At 51.3% G+C, this 22,426-nt stretch overlaps 1 protein-coding gene across 1 annotated transcript; it reads left to right on the top strand.

The window, feature by feature from the left end:
• Positions 1-271: 271 nt before the first annotated feature.
• Positions 272-9,819, top strand: ENPP7 (ectonucleotide pyrophosphatase/phosphodiesterase 7). The gene is made up of 5 exons (XM_050919996.1): positions 272-512; positions 2,518-2,663; positions 4,919-5,539; positions 6,547-6,784; positions 9,731-9,819. Exons 1-5 carry the CDS (start codon positions 272-274, stop codon positions 9,817-9,819), a joined length of 1,335 nt encoding a protein of 444 aa, XP_050775953.1.
• The last annotated feature ends 12,607 nt before the right edge of the window (positions 9,820-22,426 follow it).

The raw sequence follows: 22,426 nt of genomic DNA, 5'->3' as shown, positions 1-22,426 counted from the left end.
TCAGAGTCTGTGGACATTGGGGGTTCTTTCAGCCTCAGCTGTGTCCACCGTCTGCGCAGAGCCGGGGCAGCACACAGAGGGAACACGCCTGCAGCTGACTGTTATCAACATTGAACAGAGCAGAGCACCACACCGGTGACATCTGACAACACCAGGAATGCAGCCCAACAATTGCAGGATAAGATAGGGCCGTGAACTTAGCTCCCTGCTTCTCTTTATTAGCATTGGTTCTGTGGGATTTGTTTTATTCTCTCTCTGCAGGGGCAGGAAGATGTTTACTTCCTTGGGGCTGGTGCTTGCTGTCCTCTCGCTAGGAGCCTGTGCCCCTCTGCAGGACAGAGGCAACCGCAGCAAAGTCCTGCTGGTCTCCTTTGATGGCTTTCGGTGGAACTACGACCAGGATGTGGAGACCCCCAATCTGGATGCCATGGCGAGAGATGGGGTCAAGGCACGTTACATGACTCCCGCCTTCATCACCTTGACCAGCCCATGCCACTTCACCCTGCTGACTGGTAAGCGCCTGTAAATCCCCTTAGGCAGAGAAGGGAGCTGGCTGGAGGGAGGGGCCAGTGAGGGACATGATCAAAGCCCCCAACACAGAAGGGTTCCTCTGGTTTGTCCTTCTCATGCACTTAGGACACAGCCCAACTTGCATTAAGGACACCCCTGTTGTGACCTCCACACCCACTTCACAGCATCCCCAAGGCCGCTACTGCCCATTTGTTCAGCCTTCAGCAAAGGGCCTAACTACACTCACCAGACATTTCTTTGCTGGCCTCTTGGGTGGACATTGAAGATGGATTTCGCTGCACTTAAAGGCAAGGTGGCTGCTCAACTCCTACTGCAGTGGCACTGAGGTCCCAATCATGTCAGTTTGGTGGCCATTTCAGTGCATTGAGTGGCATCTGATTGCAGAAATCCCCAAAGGCCCCCATTGGGATGGAGACTGTACAGAACATACCAGGAGACCTGACCCGTGCTCTCAAGGCCTTCCAGTCCAAGACCAAGCCAGCTGAAGGGAAGGGAAAGGAGCAAGCAAAGGGACCTGCATGCTGGAGGCATGGGGCTTCTTACTCCCAACTCCCATAGGTTTGCTTTATTTTTATAGCAAAAACTTAGTTGTAGTTTTTTTGTTGGATGTGCTCAGCGCTGAGGTCAGGGAGAGAGACGGATTATCGCAGCAGGAGAGCAGAGTGGTAAAGAGAGAGGGAACCTGATGGAGGAGGAGGGGGACGCTGGGCAGCCAAGAGGAGCAGAGGCAGGAGGTAGGATGAAGGGGACTAATCCCAACAGCAGTACGGCAAATGCTAAACAAGCTGTGGGGTTGAGAGTGGTGATGGCAGGAGGCTCCGAAGGCTCCACCCTGGGGCTGCTGCTGTTTGCTACGTGGTGGGTGTGGAGGGCAGTGGGCCCAGTGCGCTGTGCTTGTCCTTCTGGGTCTGGAGCAGGGCAGAGGGGTCTGGGAGGAATTCCCTGTGGGACACTCCCTCTGCATATCTCTGCCTACCCTCTGCTCCTCGTGAGGTTTGCTTTCATGCTGGCGAATCACTAGGCTGAGGGGTGGGAGGACAGAGAGAGAGAAGGGGGTGGGTACCAGCCTGCCATTGACCAATTGTTCATCTGCAGCCTCCTACGTGAACCGGCCTCCCACCTGTGCCAGATGTGGCAATTTCCTGCGATATTCCTGAAAAACCTTATTGAACTAAATATCAGCATCTTTGGGGTTCATTGCATTAAAAGCAAGATGTATGTATAGTTGTGGGCTGGGATTATATGTAACCTCTCAAGGTGGAGAGATGTGGAGTGAGGTATGGCAGTTCCAAAGACTCTGTTGAAAATGGGCCAGATCAGACAATATAGGGTAAGTGGATCCCTGGGGAAGACCAAGGGGGAGATTAATACAAATTCCCCACCTCTGGTTATGCAAAACCCGCCTGTTGGAGCTCTACCCTGAGGAGAGGGCTGTGTCTGCTAATCACCTGTTCCCAGAGATCAAAGCACTGAGCTGTATCAAGAAATGGATGAACTACCCAGGCAGCTGTTCTGCTTCTGAGTCTGAAACAGAGATAAACTAATGACCAGGGGGAAAAGCCAGCTATGGTTTTGAAGGACTGACACCTACCAGAGCCAGGGTTGGACTTGGGGTGACCTCTGGTCAGCTTTTTAGCATGCTAGGTTCTTTTATTGGGTTTAACGTGTTCTCTCTAATGCTTTTGCCATGGGAATAAATGTGCTTGCTTAGAGCTGTGGGTAACTCACAGCTGCTGGTAATACACTTCATAGCCTTTGGAGAGACAGCCAAGTGCAGGCACTGGCTGCTAGGCAGTCTGGCTTGCTGGGAATATTGCATGGTAATTGCACATCCTTAAAAACCCCGGTCAGGAGGAAAAGAGATTCAGGCCTCTACCCAAGAGCAGTGGAGGCTGGGAGATGGAAACCTTTAAATGGGTGTCCCTGGTGGAGGCGAATACAGGTGCCATTACCCTGAACCTGCCTCCACCGTCTCTCTCCGGGCAGGGAAGTACATAGAGAATCACGGTGTGGTTCACAACATGTGGTACAACACCAGCACCGGCCAGAAGTTACCTTATTACAACACACAAGGGGTCTCCATGTGGTGGGACAATGGCAGCCTGCCCATCTGGATCACAGCACAGAGACAGGTAGGTGGCTGCAACCTCCTTCTCAGGCTCATGGTCCTTCCTGGCATTCATGAGAATAACCAGCAGCACTTTTTGTCCTTCCCTTGCATGGGTTAAAAGGCATTCCTCAGACAGCTGCCTGCAGGGAGGGAAGCATTATCCCCAGCCTACAGGGGCACACGGTGAATCAGTAACAGGACTAGAACCCAGGACTCCAGACTCACAGTCCTGTGCACTATCCACACACACACTCACACTGACCCACAAGGGAGTGGGAGACTCCAAACCGTCACTTAAAACCCTTGAGAACTTGACAGCTCCGGAATGTTAGTGGCCATCTTTTGAAAAGGCCTCCAGAAATGAACCCAGCAACTGTGCCAACATGCCTGCTTGCACGCTCTGAAATCTGTGCATGTGCAACCAGGGAGAAAGATTCCAAACTGTCCAGTTCCACTCAGTTTGCGCACGTGTGCACACACACATACACACACACACACAGAGGTCTGCGGCATACAGACAGGTATATCTGCCATCTTGCAAGCACAGTTCAGCAGCCCTTTGGAAATGTGGCCCTAGAAGTTTGAATTTCATCACCAGTCCAGATGAGTGAAATCATCACTCCAGTACTGTGCCACTTACTTTGCCACAACGTGCACAATATTCCCCTGGACTGTAACATTTTCATTCACTCCAGTGAACCCTCTGCTGCCCCATTTTCAGAAGATGGTTATTGCTGGTGCTATGACCAGCAACAACATCCAAAGAGGGAACCTAATTTTTTCTCTTGAGATTCCACGTGATCTGGTGCAGCTACATTCTGGGAAGGGAAGGCAGAATCCTTGATGTTACTCACCACACTTTTAGCCCCACTTAGCAATGGATGTTGCATTTTTTAAACACATTGCAAATATCCTATGGTAAATGTGGGTTAAAAAGCCAGAATGTTGAAAGTAGAGGGACATCCATTGAATAAGACAAGGGGAACATCTGAATTATCCAAGTAACTCACCTAAACAAAGCTTTTCCAAATGTTACTAGCATCACCGTGTGCCTTTGCAGCTTATCTGAAGCATGCTCACACGGCTTGGGTGAAATTCACCACTGGCAGAGAGACAGCACAAAGTCTATTCACCGCTTAAAACCACAAGGCCTATGCACCATTTCATCCCACTCGAGCCCCGAGGAGGCCACTTCAATCCCATTTGAGGGCTCAAGTGGGACTTAAGTGGTCCTGAATTGGGGCATAAACCTTGTGGTGCTCCACTGCATTTCACCCTCAGGGCCTCATGTGGTTATTGCATAACAGGGAAACTCACAGTTTAGCCTGATTTTAAAAATACCCAAACAACATAAAACCCCAAGACTGTGACTTGCCATTTCCTGGCTGCAGTTGTGTGCAGCAGGCAAAGGGCAATCTGGGACCGGTCACAGCCACGTTAACGCCTCACACTGCCATTGCCAGGCCAGTTAGACCACACACTTCCCGCCCCAACAAAGTGGCTGCAACAACCATGATCATTCTGTTACACAGAGCAGAAAAGTCAATCAGTTTAAGAGGGAAATTTCAGTCCCATTACTGGAGCTCTCCAGGTTACCCCCATCTTGTACAGGAAGTTGCGGCTGGATTGTGAAAATTGGAAACTGCCCCTTAAGCCTGCAATACATTGCTTAAAGGCCAGGCCTGATTTCCTCAGAGCCTTGTCCAGCTGCTTTTGAGCAGCAGCATTAGGATGTGATCTTGTGTCCATGGAAAGATTCCCACTGACTTCACTGGACTTGGGATCAAGAGCTAAGGCAGGGCTCAAGGATTCTACTTCAGAAGAGCCTTTTCAGACTCCTACAATCATTCCGGGCTAGAAGGGATCACAAGGGGCCATTTAGTCCATCCCCCCACTCGGCCCTGGCAGAGGTACGACTATTTATACCTTGTTCAAGTCCAACCATGATGCTCATGGTTATACACCTGCCGAAGTGCTTTACTGGAGAGGGGCCAGATAACCCAAGGGATACACGAATACGCCGCTAATGATCAAGTTACAGCGTAGTGTTACTAACATCCGTGGGGAAAAACTCCGTGCAGAGGAATGTTGGGATGGGTGTGTTTCAGACTAATCACTCTTCTAACTGGCAAATAAGGAAGACCTTACTAGAGACACAGGGAGCAGCACAAGGGGAGGTGGGTGGCTGGGGGGAAGGAAGGGATACACAGGTGGTTGGATAGACTGAAGTGAGTAACTGGGGAAGTTTCTGGCCTGAAATGTCATTCTGGCTAACAGGGCTTAAAGACGGGCTCCATTTTTTTCCCTGGGGGGAAAGCAACCTACCAAGGTGAGCAGGTGAATGTGAGGAAAGTGGAGTCCCTTTTCCACAATTACAGCAATGAAACTGAGTGGATGCAGAACATTGACACTGTCATGAACTGGTTCCTGGAAGACAATTTAGACTTAGTCACTCTCTACTTTGGGGAGCCAGACTCCACGGGACATAAGTATGGCCCTGAATCCCAAGAGAGGAAAAACATGGTTGGCCAGGTGGATCGAGCTGTTGGCTACCTAAGGAGACGCATCAAGGATAACGGCCTGGAGTCGACACTCAATCTGATCATCACATCTGACCACGGGATGGACACGGTCATAAAGGAGAATGAAATTTACCTCCACACAGTGCAGAACTTCTCCTTCCAAGACATCCAGTTTGAACTCTTGGATTATGGGCCAAATGGGCTACTGGTGCCAAAAGAAAATAAACTAGACCAAGTGTACCAGGCCCTGAAAAATGCCCACCCGAAGCTCCATGTCTACAAGAAGGAAGAGTTCCCCAAGAGATTCCACTATGCAAAGAACACCAGGCTCACTCCCCTGATGATGAACAGTGACCCAGGATATGTGATCCATGGGGTAAGCTGCAGACACATTCTATTGTCTAAACTTGGACTTGCCTTTCTCATCCTCTTTCCTTATTGTGCAGCGGCATCCGTCTCCTGTTTGTGGCTCCAGGTCTGCTCCCCTCCCTGAAAACAGAAAGGGGAACACAGACGTAGAATCCAGCTTCTAGTGCAATGAATTTGCCCATCGTGTCAGAAAGCAGAGTCTTCTCTCCCTGTCCAACCCCAAAGGCATCCCTTAGGGACGTCTCTTCTGATTTGGGAGCCTAGACTCAGGGTTCCCGTATACCACAAAGTAAAGTGTAACTATAGGGTGGATAGGCATAGCTGAACTAGCTTTAATCCAACTATCCATAGTACAACCCTGCTGAGGGTCCTGAGTTCACTAGCCCCCACTGAAGTCGGTGCCACAATGCCTTCACTACTAGTGTTACTTCACCACTAGCTAGATTAAAGCTAATCCAGGGATGCCTACCTGTGCTACAATTACACTTTATCTGCAGTGTAGGCCTACCCTGAGGAAAAGGGACCAAGGTCCAAAACATCAAATTGCTGTTCCTGCCAAGGCTGAACAAAGACTTCCTTCAAACCTAGTCCCACTTCCTAAATCCTAAATGCCCACACAGCAGAACGAAGCACCCAACATGCTACAGTTTGAAACAGGGGACTCAGGTGCACTGGCAGAGCCGGAGGGGAAGGGGCAGGCAGGACTAGCAGAGGATGAGCTCCAGGCCACGAGTCAGATGTACTGATCTTGATGATGGGAGCTTGCACAGAACTGACCTTCTTAAGACAGGTTCTAGCCAGAGCTCTCAAGCCTCGCTATCACTTAATGAATCTAAAAGGACCCTAGATCTGGCAGAACACGGTGGCTGCCTGATACCCAGTACCAAAGGTGGATACACTCTAGCAGCATTTCTGTTCTTCCTCCACCAGAATCTGGTTGGGGTGTCAGGAGATTAAGTAAAAATTAAGGGGCTTCTAGGTTTGGGTTCTCACTGAGACTTCTCTTCCCTGCAGAGAATCAAAGTCCAGTTTAACAAGGGGGAGCATGGCTTTGACAATGAAGATATGAACATGAAAACCATCTTCCGGGCCGTGGGACCAGCCTTCAGCAAGGGGCTGGAGGTGGAGCCGTTTGAGAGCGTGAATATCTATGCCCTCCTCTGCAATCTGCTGGGGATCACACCTGAGCCACATGACGGGTCCCTGAGCGTCATGCAGCCCATGCTGTCTGGTCACTCCGATCCTGGGGCAGGTGACCAACTCTTCTCGCATTCAGCATGGTGCTCTGGGCACTTGGGGTAATAGGCATGGGAACTAGAGGTGCAAGGGTGCTGCAGCCCCAGGTTTTACACGGGTCCTGGCTGCCGGCCCTGAGCCCACCCCCAGCTGTGGCCCCAGACTCACCCCCCTCACCCCTGTCCGGGTCTCCCACTCCCGGAGACACAGCCCTGCTCGCGGCCCCTACTTGGGGGGGGGGGGCAGACAGGGCAGCACCCCACTATTAAAGTGTTCCAGTGCCACTGTTGGGGCTCTCCAGGTAACCAGAGGATGCCCCTGTCTCTGTGGGAGACGTACTTGCATCTATCTCTGTCTCTCGGGTTTAGGGGCAGGCACTGTTTAAGGTTAAGCCATTCCAAAGGCAGATTATCCAGCTGCTTTCCAAGGCAGCTCCCGGCTGGCGGGCTGGAGAAACCAGCTACTGACGGATTCTTGTTGGAACACTGACACCTAGTGGCAAAACACCTTCACTGCCACTTCTTATTCCTTCTCTCGTTCCCACCCGCATCTCTCCTCCCCCAGGCAAGAAGTGTCTCCCTGAGAAATCTGTCCTGGCCATTCCTTTCATTAGCGGGAAGGACTTACCAGAATTCCTTCCTCTGGGACCTGAGCATGCTCCCCCCATTTGTGTCAATGATGGGTACGCAGGCAGCACGCTGGAAACCTGGCATCTTGCAGTGCTGTGCATGCATTCCTCTGCGCCTGCCAGGCAAACACGCCTTGATTACACTAGAAACATTCACCGATTTTGGGGTAGAGGTCCTCTGAGCAGGGTAAGGCCTGGGCTACACTAGCGGGGGGGGGGGTCGAAGTAAGATACACAATTTCAGCTACGCTATTCTCGTAGCTGAAGTCGAAGTATCTTAGTTCGACTTACCTGGCCGTCCTCACAGCGGCGAGTCAACTGCCGCAGCTCCTCCGTCGATGCTGCTTACTCCTCCTGCTGAGGTGGAGTACGGGTGTCGATTAGCAGATTGATTTATCACGTCCAGACGAGACGCGATAAATCGATCCCCAATACATTGAACACTACCTGTCGATCCGGCAGGTAGTATAGACGTACCCTTAGACACGACACAGTGGTTAAACACACACACATGCCGAGTCTGCTCTAGGGACGCGGTGGATTCTCCATCTCTTGGAGATTTCAGATCCAAACTGGATGCCTTTCTGGAAGACGTTTTAGCCAAATACAAGTTATTGAGCTCAATGCTGGGGTAACAAGGTTCAATGTCATGGTCTGTGATATACAGGAGGTCAGACTAGATGAGCTCGTAATCCCTTCCGGACTTAGACTTTACGAAACTCGTATTTCCACTGCCGATCTCCCCAGCACAGCTGCACTGGTACAGAAACACTCTGGAATTTTCCCCGACTAGAAACATTCATTAAAATCTGACCTGTGAAAAGCTCAATGATACCTACAGAACAAGCGTAACAGAGCCGTAGTGAACATTGCCAGGCTTATGTAGACCCTCGAATTTTGCAGCTAAGTTAGTTTCATAGTTAGCCACTGCAGCCCCTGAACTGCGCCTAAGGACAGCTGTGCTGAGGGCTGCAAGCAAGCTGGGTAGCACATGAGCTGCTGATTGGTAATTCAAATATATGCCAGAGAGAGAAGAGAATTTCTCATATACACATCTACGTCACTCTTTAAAGCTAGCCTGGACCATTCTGACAATGAAATTAGTGCAGGAAGTGAACCAGCAGGATAGAAATGACTGTACCACATTGTACTACAGGTGCAGAAAACCCTGTGATATTCAATCATGTTATCTGAGATAGCACATGGACTCTTGTAATTAAATACTCTGCCATACTCAAGGCACAGAGTGATGCCACTGAGCGGACTGGGCAGTTTAGACCCCTCAGTGCTATTGTACCTGGCTTGCTGCAGACTTAGGGAGATGCTAGTGCATTAGTTGTCTCAACATTTCTGTTGTTAACTCCTATGGTTAAGCAAAAAAATTGAAAGGTGAAACTCTGGAGCTCAATTCTGCAGAAAAGGGCCGGGTCTGTACAATATGCCCTGATGTCTGTGCACAAGGGAGTACAGCTGAGGTACAAGCAACTCGGTCTTTGGGATTTCCTGACAAAACAGCTCTGGAGATCTTATAACACAGTTAATGGAATTGGCTATGTTTTTTAAAGGAAAAGAATCCATCATGCGAATTTAAACGGGTATGCACCTGTTGGACACACTGTCCCTTGCACTGCACAAGGTCGACAAGAGGGAACCCTTCACTTGGGTAACTTCAGAACTCTGACGCTCTCCCTTCCCAGGATGTGAAGCGAAAGATGGAAGGTCCTAGCAGAGCCCTTGCCCATTCACGTTCCCACCTTCACAAAAGTTTTTGTCACTGTCCATCTAAGTTAGCCACATGTGCATGCTTCAACAGCGTAGAAAGAAACCTTGGTGAAACACACTGTGCAACTGGAGAGGGAGCTATCTCATGGCTCGTATCTTGAGCAAAAGAAATTGAATTTTCAGCAGAGCTGTCCAGGTACATTTATCCCCCACACCAAATTTTCAGGCTACTTTCATGCCAAATTTCCACTTTCTACCCCCAGCTCTTTCAGTGCTGCATACATGGACTATATTGTCACATGCGTGTTTTTAGAATATGGAAAGTATTGGCAGGCATGTGTTTGTGAACTAAAATATTCTGCTCCTAAAGCAAAATCTTCAGGAAATAAGAAGTGACTAAAAACAGAAGGCTACACCCTGCAGAGTGCATGGTCCAGCCCTGGGGCCTGCTTATGGCTGTGCTCTCCTCTCTGGTTCTAAGCTGCTCGCTGCACACGTCCCGTGTCCTTAGCTGCCTGGCACTACAGCCCTGCTCAGCACAGCTCAGGAGGGCCTGCTTCTCCCCCACGCAGGAGCCACTCAAACTAACCTGAATTTCCTTGGGAATCGTAGGATCTGGTGCTCTCTCCACTCGCCCCAAGGAGCTGCAGCTGGTGGTGGCAATTGTGGTGGTGCTGGGACTCTGGCTCGGGATATACTAATGTGAGTAGCTCCTTCGAATGATGCCAAGAAGGGCTGTGGAATGGCTGGCTGGCCAGCCCCTTGTGTGCCCTGCTCTCTCCCCCGTTTGCCATAGACTAGTTGGTTCTAACTGGGACAGCTCCCCAGGCCTCCCCTCCCGCCACAGTGCTCTGGCAATGCCAGCGCTGGTTGCTGCTCTCAGTGGAGTTGCGCTGTAGGTTGTTACTTTCTGCCAAGAATATTTACTGCCCTGCTCAGTGTTGCGTCATCCAGAGATCCTTGCTGGGCTCATTCGCTGTTTAGGAGCTAGGGCTGAGCCTCTCTCCAGCTAGCTATTATCCCTCTTCCATAGCCAGGGTGTGCGCGAGGGCGGGCGGAGGGGCTGGGAGGGGGCAATGTGTGTGTTGTAGGTCACATCAACAGAAGGGTGGTTTTCTATCTCACGCTCTTGGAGCCCAGGTACCCCCAACTCCAAAGCTGTTTGCCATCATCTCTGCATGGGTGTGGAATAAGTAAAAGTGCTGCTGCATTTTCATATTTTGACAGTTACAGAGAGTTCCCTGTGGCGCTGGAAGAAAAGCCCTGTGTACAGAGCTGGGGGAGAACATCTTGAGAAGACAGCCAGTCCCGGCTTCACTGCAGAGTGGGGAGCAAGTCAGAGACCTGCGGCAGGACTGGGATCACACAGGGCCTGCTGCAATACTAATGGACTGGGTAAAATGTACTTTATTGGGATTGGGTGGGCAAAAAACCCCCCAGACTGCAGTAATTTGCAGGAAAACACTAAATGGTTTAAATAAGATTTGTTTGATTCTTTTAGTGATAAAATTATGTCTGAAATCCATTTATATAACCCACTGGCTTTGTTTTTTTCAGTAGCATCAGAAAATCTGTCTCTCTTGCGGGATCTAAGGTTTTTACAGCTGGGAGCTGGATAAAAATGCAAGAAGCTATGTAGGAGTAGGTGGGGTGGGTATTGCAGGTCTGGATGACAGCAGGATTTAAAATAGTCCTGCGCAGGGTCCCAGAGCAAGCCCTCTCAGACCCCCCCCGAGCGACAGAGCCATCTGCTCCGAGATACTGAGGCACAGCACAGAGCGAGCCGCCCCTTTCCTAGCTATGGTACTTTACTATTTATTGAACAGGAATCACTACGGCAACTTGCTGTTCGGCTCTGGCCAAGTCTCTCCACCTCCCTGCCTCAGCTGTTTGGGGGAACAAGCATCGGGCCCCACGCAGATGACGGACAGCGAATGAACGTGAAGCACTTTGGTGCTAAATGTAAATGCTGAACACTGACAGCCCATGGATGCTGTGCAGGAGTGTAAATGGGACCCTGAGAGGCTCAAAAGCCCAAACACAATTAAAAAGGCCCCCGAATGCATTTGTCAGATAGGGTACTTGTCACCCAGAGCACCCCCTTGAATCAGGGGCCGATGCCACCAGGGGCCCTTGGCTCTGGCGCTTCCCACAGGCCCTCTGCCTCTCACCTGGCCTTCCTGGGCTCAGCCCTGTGGCCATGTCACATGAAGTTCAGTCCCCCTCTGGGGAATAACTGGGGCAACTGAAGGCACAAGCTAAATCTCCAAATAATAATTCTTCCACCCCTCTCAGCAGCCCCTGAAATAGTCTTGGTGGCCCTCCCAGGCATCTGACCCTGCAGGAGAAACCTACCTTCTCTGCAGTCCTTCCTTCTATTCTGCACTCCCAACTCATGTTTAAGGGTCCTTCCCGACTCCCAGCAGCTGGGATGGCTAATTATCATAGCCATATCGCCATCAGCTGGGGGCTCACTGATAGGTCACAGGCAAGGCTGAGCCAGACTTTTACTGGCCAGCCTGTGACAATGTTTTTTAAAAATCTCATGATGTTTGAGACTGTCTCCTGACTTTGAGGCCTGATTCCCGGCTGCCTGAGGTCAACACTACTATAGTCACCATATTTACCCTGCAGCTACGTTCCTGGCACCTTTCCTTCTCGGTGCCAGGCAGATACCACCCCAAACCTCCCCCATGATGGGCTGAGTCCTTCTCTCCTGGAAATTGTTTTGGACTCTTGGTCCCTCAGGGCTGAGGCCATCTGCTGGGCTGACAAGGACGACAATGAAGGTAATTTTTGTGCCAGCACTGGAGGGGGTTTATTCTTAATGCCTGGACTCAGCTTTGTCGTTTGGTGCATTGGCTCAGGGCTTGTCTACATCAGAAAGTTGCAGCGCTGGTGAGGGAGTTACAGCGCTGCAACTTAGGAGGTGTACACATCTGCAGGGCACCACCAGCGCTGCAACTCCCTGTTTGCAGCGCTGGCCGTACTCCCGTTTTGTCTCGGGTGTAGAGGATCCAGCGCTGGTGATCCAGCGCTGGTAATCAAGTATAGACACTTACCAGCGCTTTTCTTGACCTCCGTGGAATAAGCAGGTATCCCAGCATACCTGAGGAAGCCTCCGGTAATCAAGCTGGTCTCCTTCCCCGGCTTGCTCTCGCGTTCCCCGAACAAGCAGGTCTCCGTCCCTGCGGTTTGCTGGGTGGTTCCGGGAACGCGAGAGCAAACCGGGGAAGGAGACCAGCTTCGCCGCGGTTTGCTCTCGCGTTCCGTGAACCACCCTGCAAACCGCAGGGAAGGAGACCTGCTTGCTCGGCGGTTCGGGGAACGCGAGAGCAAAGCGGGGAAGGAGACCAGCTTCGCCGCGGTTTGCTCTCGCGTTCCCCGAACAAGCAGGTCTCCTTCCCTGCGGTTTGCAGGGTGGTTCGCGGAACGCGAGAGCAAACCGCGGCGAAGCTGGTCTCCTTTCCCGGTTTGCTCTCGCGTTCCCCGAACCCGAGCAAGCAGGTCTCCTTCCCTCAGGTTTGCAGGGTGGTTCGCGGAACGCGAGAGCAAACCGCGGCGAAGCTGGTCTCCTTTCCCGGTTTGCTCTCGCGTTCCCCGAACCCGAGCAAGCAGGTCTCCTTCCCTCCGGTTTGCAGGGTGGTTCGCGGAACGCGAGAGCAAACCGCGGCGAAGCTGGTCTCCTTTCCCGGTTTGCTCTCGCGTTCCCCGAACCCGAGCAAGCAGGTCTCCTTCCCTCAGGTTTGCAGGGTGGTTCGCGGAACGAGAGAGCAAACCGCGGCGAAGCTGGTCTCCTTTCCCGGTTTGCTCTCGCGTTCCCCGAACCCGAGCAAGCAGGTCTCCTTCCCTCCGGTTTGCAAGGTGGTTCGCGGAACGAGAGAGCAAACCGCGGCGAAGCTGGTCTCCTTTCCCGGTTTGCTCTCGCGTTCCCCGAACCCGAGCAAGCAGGTCTCCTTCCCTCCGGTTTGCAGGGTGGTTCGCGGAACGCGAGAGCAAACCGCGGCGAAGCTGGTCTCCTTTCCCGGTTTGCTCTCGCGTTCCCCGAAACCCCTTGAAGCCGCCCAACAGCGCTGCAGTGTGGCCACATCTAACACCACTTGCAGCGCTGGTTGCTGTAAGTGTGGCCACTCTGCAGCGCTGGCCCTATACAGCTGTACTAATACAGCTGTAACAACCAGCGCTGCAAAATTTTAGATGTAGACATGGCCTCAGTCAGAAGCCGGATGAAGGAGTGATAAGCACGAGGCCAGAGGCCTGATTTCTGTCTGACCTGCCTTTCACGGGAGAGAAAGGAGTTCACTGAAGTGGGGGGAATCTCCTGCCTTCCCCATTCCCAGCGGCGGGAGAACTTCCAAACAGCTGATGAATCTGCAGGTAACAACAAAGTCCTGGGGCTGCAGATGACCTGGATGGTGCACCCCAAGATTCTTCTCTTTGCAAATGCAGACAGGTGTGTGTCCTCCATCAGCCTCTGCCCCTGCTCTCTCCACTGGTTCCCTTTTCCACAGCCTCAGATCTCTTCTTCTGTCTCTCCCTCAGCGCAGATATCATGTTTTTGCCCCATGTTCCTCCCAGCACATGCCACAAGCCAGATTGGTTCCAGTGGGATTCTTCTACAGTCCTGTCATCATTAAGGAAATTCAGACCATTACAACTGCATCAGCGAGGCTACTCTGGTGAAACCCCTGATGTAGATCACCAGGCAGCTTGTCAGTTGGTCTTTGCTTTCTGTCCTAAAATTGTGAGGGTGTTGCTGATAAACAGTTGCTGTGTTCCACCCCAGAAGTGACTGCATTTGGTAGCAGTTGAAGTGATTCCAGGATAGTTTGCAGCATTGGCTTGTAGGGAAACTGAGCTCTGACTATATTCATTACCGGCCAGACCCCAAGCACAGCTCTCCGGAGGGAGGAAGTTTGCCCCTTGCAGTTAGGGGCTGCAGGAATCAGTGCAGGTTAGGGCATCCCTTATGGCTCCCCTAAATTGCACTCCAGCTTTGGTGGCTCTTATGGGGCTTTGCAGCAGTGGAGAATGGCTGCGGCCCGTGTCTGCCCTGCCATGGTGGGCCCCATGCACCTGGGGCTGCGGGGGAAGAGGGGTAGTGCTGCACTTGAAGGTAGGGGCTCACTGCCCTGGGGGTGCTCATAGCAGAGAGAAGAGTGTCAAACACCAGTCCTGGCACCCCTTTGCATCAGCCAAGGAGAGTCAGGCCCAGCGACTGTACAGTGGGGGTGGCAGGGCCAGAAGGGTGCAGTATGGGGCATGCCCAACCATGATGCCTTCTCATGGGCTCTGGCAGGAACGAATGGCCTGAGAGACACAGGGATAGACCAGAGAACTGGCCAACTTACCTGCTCTTAAGAAAAGCGGTTTGAATGCCCAGGGCCATGCTGGACAGACAGCAGCTGGCGCTCATGTTCCGTCACTCCTGCCAGCAACCTCAGTGCCCAACTGCTTAGTGTCAAGCAGCTGAGGTACCTTCAGTATGAACAGCCCCTACGGGGAACCGCACTTCCTTGTGTCATCACCAGGACGCACTCTGCCGCCTCGCCGGGCTTGGGAGTAGGGTGACCAGACAGCAAGTGTGAAAAATCGGGACAGGGAGTGGGGGGCAATAGGAGCCTATGTAAGAAAAAGCCTCAAATATCAGGACTGTCCCTATAAAATTGGGACATCTGGTCACCCTACTCGGGAGACAGGGAGCCGGACATTCCTGCTGCATTTTGAAAACCTTGCAGCCTTTCCCTGCACCTCCAGCTGTGGCACTGCTGGCTTCATAGCAGCTGCACCGAGCCTCAGCCCAGATGCCACACGGCCTCTCCCCAGCCCTGTGCCTCGTTCAGGGGCTTGATAAACATCTGTTGCCATAGTGACTGGCCGAGCTGCTTTCACTCTGTTGGTTTCACCCACAAAGAGGATGAAACCAGAGACGCACACAACAGGAAAAAAATGTGCTGGGGTGGGGGGGTGTCGGGCTTGCACTGCGGAGTGGAAATAGCCCGTTATGCAAATGATGCAGAGGTTCCTCCTTGGGGAGCAAAATGGTGATAATACAGATTAGCAGCTTCTCTAGTAATGTCACTCTCCTGTTCTGCAAGGGATGGTATTATCAGCGCCATTTAACATATACAGGGAAACTGAGGCACAGAAAAGTGGTTTGACTGACTCACGGTCACACAGTTAGTCAGTGGCAAAGCCAGGACTATAACCCAGGAGTCCTGCACCTTGGTCTGCCGGGGTCCAGGGTGGAAGTGCTGCACGGCACTCGGGGAGGCTGTAATTTAGTTGATGCTAGGTGGTCACAGTGGTGTATATGGCTAATGTAGCTGTTTGGAGTGGGAGAGAGGAGGAGCAAGGGGAGCACAGAGTAGGGGATGTTTGTATGGGCCGTGGCCTCACAGGTGTAGCAAGCAGGAGCCGGGGGTGGGGGGAGGGAGGGCAGCCCCAAGCCAGGCAGGAGGCAGCTGTAGGGCCTGGAGCTGTGTGTGGGGGTGGGGGGTGGCAGTCCCTGAGCCCTAGCAGAAGCTGCAGGGGGTGGGGGGTGAGCCCTAAGCCTGGATCCCGGGCAGCCACTCCCAGCAGGAGCTGCGGGGCGGGAGCAGCCCCCCAGGCAGGAACTATGTGGGGAGAGGGTGTGAAAGCTAAGAGCTCAAGCACCTTGAGCCCCGGCAGGAGCTGTGCACGGGTAGAAGCCCCGGTACTAGGGCACCCTGAGCCCTGGCAGGAGCTGTGGGGGGGTGGATCAGCAGTCCAGAGCCCAGCCCTGGCACTGCTGTACCACCCTCACTTCTGCGCTGCCTATGGAGGTGGGTCTGATCTCTCCCCATAGCAGCCATGCAGGGGAAGGACAAGTCCTGTCTTTCCCAGCCCGGCTGATTTTGGGGAGATCAGATTTCACAGGCCAAGGCTTATTTTGGGGTCTGTGACATGTTTTTCACGGCCATGAAAACGGTAGAGCCCTACTCATATGGGCAGCTTCTTATAGTGACCAACTTCCTGATTTTCTAAAACCTTTTCAAACAAGTTTCCCGTTTGCCTGTTCCAAGTGGGATTTTAGTGCTAATCTCCTCCTCGGGGGAGGAGTACAGAAGTCGATTTTAAGAGCCCTTTAAGTCGACGGAAGGGGGTTGGTTGTGTGGACACATTCCTTTTAAAATCGACCTAACGCGGCTAAATTCAACCTAACTCCGTAGTGCAGAGCAGGTCTTTGCAAGGGAACCCTCAAGTGCACTAGACAGACCTGGAGGGCAGAGACCCTTATGGCTGACGAGTGAGTGGAACCCAGAGCCTCAGACATGACGTGTTTCCCTGTTGGCTTCCTCCCAGGGCCACCCTCACCTTGCTTCTCTGCTTGCTTTCTCCCCACTTTCTGGCTTCATACAGCTGCATGCAATTAAATAAATGCCCCATCTCCTGCATTTGCAATGAGTCTCCAGGAAAACCCCTCAGGTTACAGGGCTAAGCATCTATCCAGGCCTTGCTATGCCGTGGGTGATGGCTTTTATTGTTTAACTATCACTAAACAAAGGGGCATTTAACTGCTCCTCATTTAGCCTGAATGAAGTTGCTTAGTGCACCCATCAATTTTTTACCAAGTCTGTGATTGGTGTCTGCCATTAATACCTTCCAGCAAAACAGCTCCCTCTGGAAAGAGACTGGAAGAATAAAGGGATTGGAGGAAAAAGAAAAGCATTAAACTGCAGCAGCTTTGGGAAGGGCAGTGCTAGACGCAGGGCTAAACAAGGCCCAGTTGGGGAAAGCCGTGTCAGGTGCCATTGCCAAGGGTTTCTGCTGCAGGGGGTTCCATGCTCAGAGACTCGCAGGGGCGGCTTGCACTGCCCCCCTTCAGTGGTGCTGCAGTACTGGTTACAGACAGGCGATGGCTCCCGAGCTGTGTTGATCTCAACATCTGTGACACTGTTCCAACCCCTGCAGGAAGCAGCTGCAGGGTCAGATGGCAGGGGAGAAACTTCTAATAAAACCACATCCAGGAACTTTTCACTAAATGTTCAACTTGTAGGTTTGGTTGCTATGAAACTCGGCGTTACCTTGGGTTCTTACCCCTCTGGTGGTAATGCTGGGTGGCTGCTCTCGGGTTACAGACTGAAATGACTGGTTTCCATTGGAAGGAATCCCTGGGCTCCCAATGCTAGTCAGTAACAAACAAAATGCTGCAGCTTTAAATAGATCTAAACCAGAACCTGAAATCCTGCCACTCCCAAACTTTGAGGCCGGGTGGACTGAGACCCAGATTCAGACTGTCTGGCTTTGGATGCACCAGCACGTGCAACAAACCCACACTGCCCTGGACATATTCACATCCAAGCTGAGCGTCAGAGCTTGCATGCAGCTCTCCTGAGGACATCCCGGGGCTCAGATGCTTAAGAAGCAGTGCACTGCAAACCCAGCATATTTCTCAGAGCAGAGATGAAGACATGGGCAGACCCACAGCTGGTGCATGTATCCTATATGGCTCCACTGATGTCAATGGCATTGTGACACTTTACACCTGGGGGTGTTCTCAGCTATTTTTTGGTGGCCTCAAAGCACGGCCACCAACTCTTGCTGGTGGCCGCTCTGACAAACTTTCCTAAAATACTTAATTAACTTTAGGAAAAACAAATAAATATGCACATACACATGTCCAAATCATTGTCATCATTTGTGAAGGGTGTTCCCTCCTCCCTGACTTAACAACATATAGTTGTCACGATTCTTTACTGGACCTAAACAGAATAGAAACAAAAAAAAGGTGCTTTGCATGTTCTTGTCTTATGTTGTTGTTTTCTTTTGCTTTTTTGGTATTTTTTTTAAGACTTGCTAGCTAGTAAGTCTGCTGCTGTGAAAAGTGATGTTTATATGTTTGGGCAAAATGATATCAACAGAATCAGACTTGCTAGCTAGCTGGGAGGCAGTGAAAAGTGATATTAACAAACATACAAATATCACTTTTCACAGCAGATTTACTTGGTCCTGGTGAGCTGGGGATCAAATTAAGTCCTGAATGAGGAGGTTGATAAGGAAGCAGCGGGGGCCAGGGGTGATGGATGGGGGAGCAGAGAAGGCAGCAGCAGGGGCCAGGGGCAATGGGGGGAGTTGTAAGCCAGGGCCGGGGGACAGAACCTGCCACCGCACAGCTGGAGCATGAAGCCCCACAGCTGGAGCCTTCAGGGCGGAAGCCTGAGCCCCACCACCTCCAGGAAGTGGAGAAACGCCCACCGACTGCTTGCTCCCCTGGCGTTTCTGGCTCCCGAGGGGCACAGGACCCAACCCCTTCTGGTGGCCCCTGGAGAGGATCCACTGCTCTCCCCCCTCCAATCACTACCCAGGAGGCTGTGGCCACAAGAAAAGCCTCTGAGGGCCACATTTGAGAAATGCTGCTTTACCCCACCTGAGGTTCTGCCACATTGATTGGGGCTGACGGGGTTAAAGTTGTCTTAGCCTCTTTATGTTTCTAACACAACCTCTCTCCTCTCCTGCAGGCTGGGCCATTTCTCCAGAGCTGCTGTCAGCCTGGGCTGTGGAAACTCGCCTGGCCCCTCACTCCACTCTGGATCTCACATAGTTTATGGTTTTGTTAAGTGACACTTCAGCTAAAGCATTTAACAGACAAGCACAAAAACCTGACTGGACATGCTGGAGAGCGTGGAACTCAATTGGACTAGTGTGCAGAGCCCTCAGCAGGCCCTGGCTAGGTCAGCAGCACACTAGGCTTAGCTGAGATTCCTGATTCAACTGGGAATTTTGGAGAGTCTTGTTTTTCCACCAGCCTTCCTATCACAGAGGAATTTGTTCCCCACTTGCCCTTCCCACCTCATGGGGGGTGGGTGTCACAGCAGGGAGAGGCCTGTTGTGTATTGCATCCCAATTTGTTCTGCATTTCCACTCCATTTGCTTTCTTCCTCTCTCCTGTGCTGAGAAGACGTTTGCTGCCCAGGGGTCCAATCTACTTCAAGACGGAAATGTAATAACAAAAATATCTGCATGGCAGGGAGGCTTCTGCCTTGCACAGAAAAGCTGCCTGCCAGAGTGACCAGCCTGGGGACATGCTCCAAGTGCCCCTAGGGTCCCCAGACATGGTCTCTGCCCGTCTGAGCTCAAGGTGCTGCACAGTTAGAGACATGACAGGAGCTCTGGCCTTTGGCTCCATGGAAACTAAAATTTCACAATCACAGCTGCAGTGTGGTTTTCATGGACAATGCAGTGTGCAAATCCCTGCATTCTGATTAGCTGATTCTTTCAGTAAAGTAATCACCTTATGCCCACAACCAACATGGCTGCCATGGCATCTCACCTCATCCAGAAAGAACACAGGGATTGAGCCTGAGAGCGGCTGAGTTGAGGACATTGTGGGTGCTCGGCATCTCAGGATCCCGTTGTTTTTAACCCAATGATTACTCAAAAATACTGACCCAGAAGACATTACAGAAAGGATAGAATGGACCCACCCACCCCCAGCCCGGAGGCAGCTGTAGATGCTCCTCCCTTCCATGGCGGCCAAAGCACAATGGAGTGGGAGTTTGTTCCAAATGTCAGTTTGCCCCTCACCATGTTGGAGAAGACAAACCTCTGGGCAGAAGAGGAGACCAGGATCCATGGAAATCACAACAAGTTCCTTGCACATGTTTGCTGTGCTGAAGTGTGCACTTTCTCTGCCACTCCTCGCACACCCATTAACTCCTAGGGGAACTAAATGCTTGTGGTGAAAAGGAGAAAAAAAATCCTGGCACTATGCTAGTGCATGTTCTACCCTGTCCCCCCATTCTGCATCGGTCCGGGTCTATGTAGCTGGAAAGCTGTTTGGGGCAGGGACCAGTCAGTACTCTGTTTGTACAGCACCTAGCACCATGGGGCCTGTTCTTGCCACTACTGTAATAGTAACAATAATGATCAGAGGAGAGTAGACGGGAGGGCTGGAACAATTTTTATAGTGAGGGGTTCTGCTGATGGAAGCCATGTATTTGGTGTTATTACTACTTCAATCCAGGGGGTGTGGCAGTCCCCCTAGCCCCCCAACTTCCAGGGCCACTGAGAGTAGATCTCAATGTGAAAACCAGGGGGATGGCAGATGCCATAAACTGAAGTCCACACTTGAAGGTAGGAACAGAATCAAGGGAGGGGATAAAAGATGCATCCTGTGAATTCTCTGTTCTTTCCGTAAGACTACAGCTAGAAGGAAGTCCCCCGGACACCCTGGGTTCAATAAGCATGTTCACTAGCTGCATACAAACACACGCGACCTAGCTATGTATGGACATTGCTGCTCTGTGAAGTTCTGCAATAAGAGACGGAAAGGTGGGAAGGGCCCACTCAAGGACTAACACACTCTTTAAAGGAAGAGTGATCGAGTCTATACACTACCTAGACTCTTCAATATTTTCTCCCAGAGACCCATGTTTCCACTGTGCCAACACAACTTTCCCACTAAATTGCCCTCTCCTCACTCAATTCCCTCCTGACATCCCATCTCTACAATGATGTATACAAGGAATGAGGTGGCTGATAATGGAGATATTGTCTCTATAAAAAATAAAAATAAAACCCATTGTGTTATTAAAACACTATTATTGGGGTATAGCCAACTGCCTCTTGCTGTCATGAGGCGTGACTCACCATGGAGGCAGCTCCTGCTGGCTGTCCTGGGGATTAGCTCCGCAGGGTGGTATGTCCTCTCCAGATATTGCCTCTCCCACTGTCATATCTGCTCTCAGACCCATGTCACTCCAAGGGCCACAGCATCCTCTTCATGACACAGCCATCCAGCCATGTCACCATCAGTGCTCCCCACTTCCCGGGGGATAATACTGCAATCCAACTGTCCAGCCACTTCCCCAGTGATGAGTTGTGCGGAGGGGGAGACACTCAGGCCCATCCACTACTTTGGGTCTCAGTCCAGGCACCCTGTAGATGGCTGCAGCCCCTCCAACGGCTCAGTATGTGTCCCTGGGTCACCTCCCATGGACCCTAACACCTGCTTCATGCTTATCTCAGGGCCTCAGCCTATCAGTCCTAGCAGCCAACCAGGCATTTCCTTTCGCTCCCCCAGTCTCTGCCAGCAACTGCTCTGTCCACAGTGCCACAGGGCTCTCAGCCTGCTAAAGGGACAGTCCTGGCTCCTTCAGCTCCCAGCAGCAAGTGACTTCTACTCTGCAGCTCCTATTATGTGAGCCTGCTGGGCCCTGACTGGCTGCTCCTTGCAGCCTCTCTCTGGTACGATGTGCCTCGCACAGCCTCTCTGGGCCACTTGGAGCACTCACCTCCCCTGCTCAGGTTAACCCTTTCTATACTTGTGTGGGGCCAACAACCCGTCACACTTGCCAAACTGACCTGTCCATTGTACTACTTTCCCCTCTGTCACATCTGTCTGCATGCTGGGTTTTTCCACAGTGTAAGCTCTCTAGGCAGGAACAGAGTCTTCTCTTGTGTTTGCATAAGGCCAAGCATATTTGTGGGGGGCTGTCAGGAACAGACATCTTAGAGCTGTCTATTCCCACAGGCTTTTCCCTTTTCCAAAAGCTGGTTCTGTTGCACATAAGTAAATTTGAGTTTCTTCCCTCCACTCATCAGCTGCAAAATATTTTGTCACCCTGATGAAGTAACAGGGTGCAAGGAGAGAAGAGTCTGCCACGTGTACTGGTGCTGAGAAATTAATTTATTAAACATTTGATACTGAAACCTTAATTGCAGCTTTAATTTGTGGGCACTACAATAGGATCCAGCATTGGGGCTGGAGATAGAATGAAACAGAGAAAAAGTCCCACATTATTTTACTGCTTCACAATGTTCCAATTGCCATTCCACTCTGAGTAAAGTTGTTCTGTGTAAAATATATCTTCCCAACAAAGCTGCCACTCAGACTATTTAATTAGTTTAAACAGGTCTTGCTTGTTAAGTCTACTCTGTATTCCTCTCTCTCCAGGAGAAGTATCATTAATTCCACAAGGAAGGTTCTGATCTTCAGAGACATTGAGTTCATCTGACACTAAATGCACGTTGGCCCAGCCATAAGATAATTGGCCTGCGTTACGGCCATGGGGCATGATACATAACATTCCAGGGATTTCTGACATACTTGGAAAAGGCTATAAAATTATGTTTCACTGGATTAGTCAAGGAGTCTGAATCTCATTTTTAAGATGCCAAAAGTTCTCTCGGTGACTGCTGAGTTTATTGGCTTTACTGTCACTTTGCTCTGCTGGAGCTGAGGAATGTGACAGGCCAGTCATTAATGACATTTTTCAAAGTTTCTCACAAATGTATAAAGCAGCATTGAACTCACAGGGAAACCACAGCTACAAGCCATGTTCC

This window comes from Gopherus flavomarginatus, chromosome 12 (genome assembly GCF_025201925.1).
Source record: "Gopherus flavomarginatus isolate rGopFla2 chromosome 12, rGopFla2.mat.asm, whole genome shotgun sequence".
In the NCBI taxonomy this organism is placed as follows: domain Eukaryota; kingdom Metazoa; phylum Chordata; order Testudines; family Testudinidae; genus Gopherus; species Gopherus flavomarginatus.
Note: the sequence above shows the minus strand (reverse complement) of the source record. Positions and strands in the feature narration are given on the sequence as shown.